The sequence below is a fragment of the Misgurnus anguillicaudatus genome, chromosome 8 (genome assembly GCF_027580225.2).
Source record: "Misgurnus anguillicaudatus chromosome 8, ASM2758022v2, whole genome shotgun sequence".
NCBI lineage: Eukaryota > Metazoa > Chordata > Actinopteri > Cypriniformes > Cobitidae > Misgurnus > Misgurnus anguillicaudatus.
The window spans coordinates 41,071,461-41,082,777 of NC_073344.2; the positions used below are offsets into that span (position 1 = coordinate 41,071,461).

Genomic DNA, 11,317 nt, shown 5'->3' on the forward strand with positions numbered 1-11,317 from the left:
CCATTTATTTACATCAGTAGCATTAGGATTCTATTTTACCTTCCATGACATAAACGTGTCCTGACATTATGTATAATACAAAGTTGTTACATTTTTATATGTTCTTTTTCAAATATTGCACCAAAAATTATCATGTGATAATGCAATTGGTTATTATTCACATAAATGACCTGCTAGAACTCAACTTAATAGCAGCACTTTATGAAATTTAACGCAGACAAATGCTTACCAGCAAATCTTCTGCAAATCTACTAAATAACATGACATTTGTTATTGACATAATTTGATATTGAAAACATATCTGGATCAGTTATTTGTTGGCCCAGCCTAAAATCACATGAAAATAATTGCAGAGCTATACCACTATTTGACAATTTAACATGACAGAGCCTAAACATGTTTCTATTAAAATATGTAACCGTGCTTTATTGTTTCCAAATCCAAAAATTTGTATTCTCTTACAATAACACAATAAAAGGATTATATGAAAAATATATACTCTCTGTGTGAAACACAGACCCTCATTAATATACTTAAAGAGTAACTAAACCCTAATCCAACTTTTTTTAGTTACTGATCTGTAAGAATGATGGTTTATTAGTGCTGTTCATTGATTTAAGTAAGTTTTTTGACATTTGGATATAAAGTGTTTCAATACTACAATATATGGTGTAAAACCGTCTGAGTGCTGCCCTCTTCAGGTTGAACGGTGGCTACTGTAGTTGAATTTCCCTATTGGATGTTGGGTCCAAAAAATGACTCGTGACGTAAGCAGGTTCAAGCTTACCACGCCCTTGTTACGATCTCACCACACACTTGGTACGAGCTTAGGTCGTACCCTCTATCTCGGTTTGGATCTGCCTATTTTTCTTGCATTTTTCAAATATTGCCAGTGGGTGGAGTCAGTCTCTGACCAGGGGTTTAGTTACGCTTTAAGAGCATGCTTATCAGGATTTGAGGTAAAAATTTGTCTATCGTTATTTACTTTTCAACATTCAAGTTCAAGGTCAAGTTTCAAGTTCAAGTTTCACTTTATTTATCCTTAGAAAGGAAATTTAGTGTGCAGCAGGATATGTAAAAAAAACAACTAAAAATACCACCAGATGCCATCATCAACAACAACATTGTAGACACAATAGACACACATCAACACATCAACACCACAGCAAACAATGGGGACACTCCTTATCCTGTAACTAATGACAAAGACCAATACACTCTACAAGTCAATATGTCATAATGAACATAAGCAGAGATAATAAAATAATAAATAAACATTTACTATAAAAAATTACATAAAATGTCACCTAAGAGAATTCAAGTTCCTAATAGCCACAGGAATAAAAGAATCTCTGGCACGTCTGTTTCTTAACATAGGTATCTTAAAACTGCGACCTGAGGGGAGCAAATTAAACTCCCCAAAAAGTGGATGATCAGAACAATTAAAAATTTGCTTAGCCTTCCCTTGGACCCCTTGATCATATATATTTTGCAACTGTGGTAGCTGTACCCCAACCACCTTAGACGCAGCATTTACCAGCCTAGCTAGCTTACGCTTATTGTTCATTGAAAAGCCACTGTACCAAGCCACAATACAAAATGACAAGACAGATTGAATATTCAAAACCAATTTTATGTTAAATTAATTGTAAAATGAAAAAAATTATTTTAGCCAGCAGATGGCAGAAGGTCATCTTCTGCCATCTGCTGGCTAAAATGATTATTTATTATTTAAAATGTATACTCAATGAAATTGTGTTCACAGGTTTTATCAATGGATGCATGATTTAACTTTATGAAGTCATTTGTTATTATGTTAAATAAACATTTCATCAATCATTCTTACGGTATCCGTTTTTACAGTCAAGTGACGTTCTGACAAAGGCGAAACATTTAAATAGGTTGATGAACTCTTGAAGGACATCAAGCATATGGAGATTGTTCATTTATTTCAAAGTCTTATTTCCTAACTCTGCCATTTCTGCTTCTGTGTGTAAATGCATATATGTGTGTTAGCTTATTCTTCATCATTGCTGTGTTATAGGTTAGCCCTGTGAGACTTATTTCTCTATATCAGAACATCATAGAGAAATTGTGGTGGGCTGTTTTGTCTCATGTTAACAATTTTTGAAACATTTTGTGTGGCAAATCTTGCAACGGCATGCACCACATCATTTTCTCTTCAAAAAATTTACCTAATTGGTAATTATTTCATATTCTAAGTATATTTAATAACAATGCAGCAAATCTAAACAGGCATGCCCTTAAAGGTCTTAAAGGGTCATATTATGAGTTTTTTTAAGATGTAAAATGAATCGTTGGTGTCCCCAGAGTGTGTATGTGAAGTGTTAGCTGAAAATACTCCACAGCTAATTTATTATAGCATGTTAAAATTGACACTTTGTAGGCCTGAGCAAAAGTGTGCCCTTTTTGGGTGTTTCATTTAAAATGCAAATGAGCGGATGAAATGCAAACACTGATCACAATGATGGTGGTTTGTTGTAATTGAAACTCAATTGTGCTCTCGATTATTTTATTTTTTATCTTTTATCTTTTTCACGTTTTCTAGGTTGATAAAAGCACTGGGGACCCAATTATAGCACTTACACATGGAAAAAGTCAGATTTTCACGCTATGACCCCTTTAAGGTCCCAGATCGCTTGAACCCCGCTAATCGCTGCTTGCAGCTATATTTTTTATTATTTTTCTTCTGCCGTAAAACGGATCGTGCAGACCAAACCGTAAGGCCTAGAGACTTGAGACTTGGCCAAATGATAGGTCTCACTCGTGCGCGAACTTGACAGAGTATGAACCCAATCGGCCTATGGGGGGCGCTACAGCGATGGCAAACACGTTTATGCTCATAACTCCCACAATTCTTGTCCAAATGTCAAGTGTCCTATATCCCTGCATTCCTTGCATCAAGACGAACAAAATGTATATCTCCGATTTCATTTCCGTCATGAAAAATTTTCCGCTATTTTCGATTTTGTCTAAAAAAATTAAAACGAACTAGTCCTAGGTTTTTTGCCCGATCGGAATCATTCCAGTGCTAAAATGTTCCTTGGAGTTTGAATATCAATAATTATTAAAAAAAAGTTGAACTTTCGACTCACGGTCAACATGCCACGCCCAAACGTCTGTAGTGTGCGCAGCCATTTGGACTTTATAGGCTATAACTGGGAACAGGAATGAAGTATCAACACGACACTTGGTACACTGTAAAAAATAAAATGACCGTTTGTTCAGAAAACAGTTTTTTTTTAGTTACAGATAATTGGAATTGTGAATATTGTGAGTCTATGTAAAAATCCATGCTAGTCCAACAATATTTAGCAAAATGTTATAGCAACGTGCTTAACCATTTTATATGAACATTCATTTTTTAATTGAGTTGCGCGCGCATGCATCTACGGGGTTTCCTTTCTCATTATCAGCCTCGCCACGTTTTCTGGCTGCCATTTTGGACTTGGAGCGGGGAGAAACAGTTTCAGGTGAGTAATTAACGTTAATTAATTTTAAGCACTTGAAATGAAAAGTTTTTTTCTTTTTACAAACAACGTCTTTCATTAGTGATGCAAATATGTTTGCGCAGTGGAAGCATAGTTTTCATAAAGACTTATTGTGGCAGGTATTTATCATTTTCACTTTAAAATCATACAAGTTGTAATGTTGACATAAACTAATATTTATTTTTAAAATTTAAATTTAGATGTAACGTTAAATATTGCAATTGAATATGAACTAGTGATTCGGAATCAATAACGCAATCCAATCAGGACCTCGAAGCAAATTAAGTTATATATTAACGTTACGCGGTTATATTAGCGTAGGCTACTTAATTAAAATATGGTTTCAGCAAAAAATGTCCAGAGTTAATATTGAAGGCTTTTTTTGTTAGGCTATTGATAGTCCAGGACAGGTTAAGTCTTAATGTGGTGCTATTGTGATGTTTAAGAGGAAGTGGTTGTACTCCGTATTAACGAATTTAAATATATTTTTCATAGTGTTAAACCGGATTTTTTATACTAATGTTATCCAGTCTGTTACCGTTAGGCGAGGCACTGATGTGTTTGACTTTTACTACGCTGTCCGGCAATACTGATTCTAGAACAGTCTGCTGTGTATGCTCTCGCTGTACTTTGACGTCATACGCCGTTCAGTCTGCGCAGCGCTGTATGCATATTATGTATTCAATCTATCCGTCGTACCTGTGCCTTGTCGACATCACACGAAACCCACGTCGTAATCAACCTCTTTCCAAAGTCTGGAAAAAGCAGTTTACATTAACAACTTCGAGATAAATGCGACTATCGGACTATCACGTGGGTTTGTTGTGCGTGTGACCGAAGCGGAAGGCATCGTAAATTCACTGACTACGTAATAAATAAGACTACTCGCGAAAAGAAGTCGGATTTGTTCCTCCAGCTTCGTACTTAAACTTGTAAACTCTTGTTTATGGTATGTACATGAACAATTACCAAAACTATAAATCTGCTGAAACCTGTAAACATTTCACCAATGACTGGGTATAGGATTTATTTACATTTTCACCAAACGGTAATTTTCTGTACATGTTTTTCTCTGAAGCATGCTGTGTTCCAAGGTGAACACACTACAGTGCTATTTGCTATACTTGCTTAATTATCAGTATATAAAATGTACAGACAATATATTTTGTCTATGTGTATCAATGCACACTATAGTTAGCACTCTTGTAATTAGTTGTAACCAAACGACTACTTTGCCTTAAGCAGTAAACCTTAACCCATTTGGTTTCCTTGGTGAATGTAAGACAATAAAGAATAAATAAATTGGAACTGGATTATTATCATGTGAACATGATTTTAAACAGTTTGAAATTAGTTAAAAAGCTGAATAATATTACCATTTTGAGTGCAATATATTTTCAATTTTTTTTGTGTGTTTTAAAATAAGGTTGTAACTCATGCATTTTTTTTCTATTTTCCAGGATTATGGAAATACTTGCCTGATGGTATGTGTAAAGGTGTTTTTTTTAATTGGGGAAAAAATCATTGTAATTTTTAGTTAAAGAACTTTCTCTGTCTACCTCTCGCTTTACAGGCTTTACTACTGCGAGTTGTCATTTCTTCAACTGATGCCCGACTTCAGCTTTTTGAAGTCCCACAGTCTGTCGAGTCCCTTATTAGTATTCTGAAGGAGAAACTGCAGTTACAAGGACATTTCATCTTGCAATTTCAGGACCCTGATTTTGGGAATGCCCTTTGCAGTCTGACTGACATCTCGGAACTGATGCAGTCTTGCATATTCCCGGAACATCCATGCAACCACACGGATGCTTCACTTGAAGAACAAAGACTTTTATTGATTGATGAAACAAAAAAGGCAAGAAGCAACATGGTGGTCATACGTGAAAACTTTTTCCCTGAGGAGAAAAGAAGTGGTAGAAGATCAACCAATAGTTGTAGACGTGCAGCAGAGGTGGCCTGCACTTTTTCTCCAGGAACAGGTAATATGTCTGGTTTTTCTTTGTTAAAAAGGCTAATTTGAATGATTTTGTGTTTATTATCCTAAATTTGTTAGAAATGCATACATTTTTTTATTACTTAAAGGGTTAGTTCACCCCAAAATGATAATTTTATCAAAAATCACTTACACATCTGATTGTCTCCAGATCACATTTTTAGATATTTTTAATTAACACCGTGAGGCTTCTGTCTGTCCGATTGACTTCAGTTTGTTTCACAACTCTTTTCTCCAGAAAAGAATAAAAGACATCACCAAAAAAGTCCATGTGCCATCAGTCATTCAATAATAATATTATGAAGTGACGAGAACACTTTTGTGCACAAAGAAAACAAAATGAGAAATTTTATGCGACAATTTGTTCTCAAAGTTATTCAGTGCCTGTTCACGAGCAGACTACGGCGTATGCTGCTGATGTCACCTGCTGATGTAGTTTCCAATGTTGTTTTGTTTTCGCAGCTTTTAATTTAAGCTGTTATGCAAACATTGTAAACAACATTTAAACGGCCAGTATAAATCCACAAATTACTTGACAGCATATTCTTTGTCTGTACACTGGCAACTACATCAGCAGCATGCACTGTAGTCTGCTTGTGAGCATGCACTGGATGACTTGGAGAACAGGTTGTTGAATAGAACTGCTCATTTTGTTTTTTGTGCACAGGTGTTGTCGTTGCTTCATAATATTGTTGTTGAACTGCTGATGGCACATGGACCTTTTTTGCGATGCCTTTTCTTTTTTTTGGGGGGGGGGAGGGAAATTGTGAAACAAACTGAAGTCAATCGGACAGACCAAAGCCTCCTGGTTATCATCAGAACACATTTTTTTTTAGATATTTTTGAAGACAATCTGATCAATTGGTGTTTTAGAACGATAAGTGATTTAGTGATTTATTAAAAAAATATCATTTTGGAGTGAACTAACCCTTTAAGGCACCACATGTAATACACACTTTAACTATCTGTAAATGCCATTTCTGGTGTATTAAAGGACATTGACATTAGATTCACGCTGATATTGCTACAAGAAGTAGTGTTTCTGCATGAATAGTATTTCAAGTTAAGACACATGTTTTTTTTATCCGGTTTATGCTTTAAGTTTTGTTACCGTTACTACAAAATGTATTTGTTATAAACAGATTGCTGAGGAATTCTTCAGAATCACGAATAAAGACCTTCTTGATGTCTTCAGGGCAGCAATGGACCGATTTACACCAAAGCTCTTCAAAAGTATACAGAGCTCGAAAAACTGCATTTGGAGAGGATATGGAACAGCTCCTAGAAAGACTTGATGAAAGGGCAAGTTTAGTTTCATAACTTAACTGTCGTGGAGGTTTATTCACATTAGGTTGTCTGATATGAACTGTTTTCTTACTTTGGCTAATTGGTTGTTACCTTTGTATGTTTTTAAGATGACAGATATTCTCAAAACAGATATTGTTAATCACAGAAGGACTACTGCTTTGAAAGGCCTGCCTTTGTTTCTTCGAGAGGACCTAAACAAGCTGTTCAAGACATGCAAAGTAAGTAGTAAAGGCTTAAAGTTTTGAGATTTGATTATTTTTGTTCATTAGGTTTGTTTAAAAAAAGTGAATATTTACTTGTTCTAGTCTTATATTTGTCAGTCTGCAAATGTTGACTGTTTAATGACTATTAGGTCTGTGACAGTGGCAGTTTTTTTACCACTGCGGTGGTAATGCACAAATCCACCGAGGTGGTTAGGTTAGGTTAAAGGGTAAACTAAAAAAAAATTTTCCCGAAGGGAAATTTGTCTTGGGCAAAGGTGCTACAATGTTGTTCTGAACAGACAATAAAATAAACCCAAACATTAATAATAATAATAATAATAATAATAATAAACAAAAATACATCCATTAATAAATCTAAAATGTAAAGTGCGTATACACGATGTTCTAATATGTAGTGTGGACATTATTTTTTGGTAGAGTTCAGAATTTTTATTGAGGCAGGAACAAATGAAAGCTTCAATCTGTTAGTTTTGCATATTGGCATTCTTGGTGCAGTGGTTATAGATTGTGTGTGTGAAATTCTTTCTCTGCTGGTGGGTGCTCGTCACAGCGTCAGGCAATGCTTAGGTTACTTAGCAACGAAAGGCGTTTTGAAGAGGGGGAAAGCAGCGCGGTCACGTTTTCCGTGTGGTTTTAGACGCGACGTGAAGTAAATGTTAAGCAACTGTGCGTATGTACTTGGCAATTTAGGTGGCTACTCGATCCGAGCCCCGGAGCACCCAGGGGATCGGCGCATATCTGCGTGTTTATTGTAGCACTTACACTCATGAAACAACAAGTGAGAAACATTTTTGGGGTTTTAATGTTTCCAGCTGCGCTGAAAACACGTTCTGATGGTATACTGGTAGCGCAAATCAATACTTTTTCGCAACTTTGAGTGACCAAGACAGAACAGCCGTTTCTCAATCCAAAGGCTGCAGCCTTTGGAGGTCGCATATGCAGGCTGCATGTCATCAAGCCTGGTTTATTATTTTTTTTACAACTTTATAATTGTTAATGTTATGAAATAAGACATCTTGATGACGTATGCAGCTTGCAAATGCGACCTCCGGAGGCTACAGTCTTTGAATTGAGAAATGGGCAATATCTTGCCTCATTGTTCTGCTCCCAAGCCAGCAGGTCATCAATGATATCAGTTGTCTTTCCTTGCAAATAGAGCATTAACTCAGCGTCTGCGGGCTGTTTGCGTTAACACTAACCTTAAGACATCTCACTGGGCAAGATTATACTTTATATTTTTCATAATTTGTGACATGCACACCACCGCAGTGCGCACTTCCCGACCGTGGGTTGCACTCCACCACCGCGGTGGTTCGGTGGTAATTACAACCATCCAAGCCCTAATGACTTTTATAGTCTATTATGGATAGAATGCAACTACAAAATATTTGTTCTAATAGATTATTGTTTGTGTAACAGGACACCGAAGATGGGGCAAAAGCAGTGTCTATTGGCATTCTGTGTGTTTTGGAAGATGAGACCCAGGGACCATCACCCGAGGTTGTAAACATTGCTGTTGTGTTGGAGCAGGTCGTCGTTTTGAAAGATCTCCCAGATATTTCTACTGCTCTTACATACCTTTTTGGCCTTCTGTATGCATTAAACATGTCCTATCCTCAAGCTTTTAAGTACACTTTTGACACCATTCAGAATGTTTTCATAGAGCTGGGATCTGGATGCACCAAACGTGTACTTTCTCTGAAGAACAAACTGTTGTAAAGAAAATCAGAATCTGGATTCTTTTTGATGTTCATTTGTTATCAGACCTAAAGTGCGCTTGGATACAAGGTCTGGGGATTCTTAGTTGGCATCTCTATTTCTTTTTACAGATGTCAAACTGTTCCAAATGCACCAAACGTGTGCTTTCTCTGAAGAACAAACTGTTGTAAAGAAAATCAGAACAGTGTTTTGGGATCCTTTTTGGCTTTCATTTGTAAATAGACCTAAAGTGCAGCTTGGATACAACGTGATTCTTTTAGGTGGCATCTCTTTTGCTTGTCATAAGATGTCAGACTGTTCTTATTGGGGTGGTTTCCCGGACAGGGATTAGACTATTCCTAGTCTAAAACATTTTTAAGAGCTGTCCAAACTAAAAACAACTTGCACTTACATATCTTAAAATACATCAGTGCCCTTTGTTTTGCCTCAAAATGCACACAGGTAATGTTTTAAGTAAGGCATGTTTGTTAAAACTAGTTATATTTCCTAATTAAACTAAGGCCAAGTCCTGGATTAAGCTAATCCCTTTCCGGGAAACTGCCCCAAAGTGTTTATAATTGTAATTTTGTATTACATAATACCATACCAGGTTAGTGGTTGCAGTAAGCATGTCTGCTCTTATAGCTGGTTGTTTAAAATTGAAATTGTTAAAGGGATAGTTTATCCAAAAATGAAAATTGTCACATTTTTGGCACTCATTTTTTTTTTTTACAAATGTCTTCATTTTGAGGAACAGGAAGAAGGATGCTTTGAGGAGTGTTTGTAACAAAACCGTTCATGAGCCTCATTCATTTTCATAGTAGGAAAAAATAATACTTTAGAAATGAATGGGGCTCATGATCTGTTTTGTTACAAACATTCCTCAAAATATCTTATCTTCATCAAATCAAATACATTTATACAGGTTTGTAACAACATGGGAGTAAGAAAATGACACAATTTTCATTTTTTGGTGAACTATCCTTTTAAATAAGTGTTTTAAATGTGGTAATTTGAAAAGGTTTAGATTATAGAACATGTCAAGACATTAAAAACATTTTATTGTTGGATAAAAACAAAAATCCTTAATTGATACAAGTTTTATGCTGTTACAGTTAAGTGATTGTCTGTATGCTTCGTGTATGCAAAATTTAAGTTCCTACTGAAGATGGAATCTAGACTTTTTAAAGTGCAGCTGCTGTGTCACAATTTTAAAAAAAAGTTAAATGTTGTGAAGAGTTTGGGGTTGTGTAGCATCTTATTTCTAATTGAAATAAATTATGCTAAAAAGAATTGTTTTTGACCTGTCTTTATTTTGCCAATTGAACATTTCTCATCCAAAAAACATAAAAAAGCTAATTAACTGAACAACAGCAATTGCGGTGACATAAATATCATTATTAGGAAAATTTAAAAATCAGAATTGCATAAACAAGCAAGTGTTAGTTGGCTAACATGCATAATAATTTTGCTAATTGAAAATTCTTCATCCACAGAACATAAAAAAGCAAATTAACTGAACAACAGTAATTGGTGTAAAACAAAAATCTTAATTAGGAAAATAGGAAAATCAGAATTGCAAAAACAAGCAAGTGTTAGTTGGCTGAACATCTTATTATTACTATGTGTAATTATTCAAAATACATTGAGACAACGCAAAAGTCTTAATGCATCAGGTTGACTCACTTTTTTACGTTTTCGCAGCAATTTTTTTTTTACAGTGTACTTGTGATGAGAGTCACAGCCTGAGGTTTCATGCATCGTTTCGTCACAGCGCCACCTAGTGGTCAGACGAATCTAATAATGCTTATAACTAAGGCTGAGTTTAACGTATTTTCATGGGACTTTTTTCCTTAGAGTTTTGAATTGTTGCCGAGTCCAACAATACCAAACATGCCAGTTTTCGCCTAACGGTTAGCCCTGCACAGCAAAATAGCGCTTAAAAAACACGCGCGAATAACTCCGCGAGGGTTATTCCGATCGACTCGAAACAACCATAGGAAGAAATTAACTTTACCTTCTGAACAAAAAACTCTATTTGCGTTATGTTAAAATTTCCATCAGAAATGGCCGAAAATTGCAAAAAACGAAAAATTATCTCCAAATTTGGTGTTTTTTACACATAAATGGTTATAAGTCTGCAACGAAATAACATTTTTTCACCAAATTTGATACGCTGATGTCTGAGCAGAGTCTGAGGCAATACAAAAAAAAATGTATGCCTGCACCACTAGTTGGCCTCATAGTTGAACAAAATCTTTGACATTGAGTTAGCCCAATGGTCATACAACTGTTTCTTCACTATACTAAACTGAATAGCCGTAATTCTAGCTACAAGTAACACAGTCATGACCTGAGGTTGCATGCACGACTCTGTCATAGCGCCACCTAGTGGTTATTTGTTTTTTTTTCACTTAAAAATACTGCAAAATTACATCTAAAATCATGAGTCATCATGGATTATGTCTTTCATGGCTTTGAGTATAATCATTGGTGGATTGCAATTCACTCCCTAGCAACCAATGAGAATACCCTAGCAACCATTTAACAAGAGCTGTATCTCTGTTTCAGAACATCGTAGA

General features: G+C 35.7%; 1 protein-coding gene across 2 annotated transcripts; it reads left to right on the forward strand.

Annotated features, from left to right (window-relative positions):
* The first annotated feature begins 3,191 nt into the window (after nucleotides 1–3,191).
* Nucleotides 3,192–10,028, forward strand: LOC129442160 (uncharacterized). 2 transcript variants are annotated; one of them, XM_073870923.1, is made up of 6 exons: nucleotides 3,192–4,461; nucleotides 4,973–4,996; nucleotides 5,086–5,491; nucleotides 6,701–6,807; nucleotides 6,921–7,031; nucleotides 8,457–10,028. In XM_073870923.1, the coding sequence occupies exons 1-6, from the start codon at nucleotides 4,459–4,461 to the stop codon at nucleotides 8,754–8,756; spliced, it is 951 nt and encodes a 316-aa protein (XP_073727024.1). In that variant the 5' UTR covers nucleotides 3,192–4,458; the 3' UTR covers nucleotides 8,757–10,028. The 2 variants fall into 2 exon arrangements, with proteins under 2 accessions (XP_073727024.1, XP_073727023.1); XM_073870922.1 differs by having other exon boundaries at nucleotides 3,192–3,494.
* Nucleotides 10,029–11,317: the final 1,289 nt, after the last annotated feature.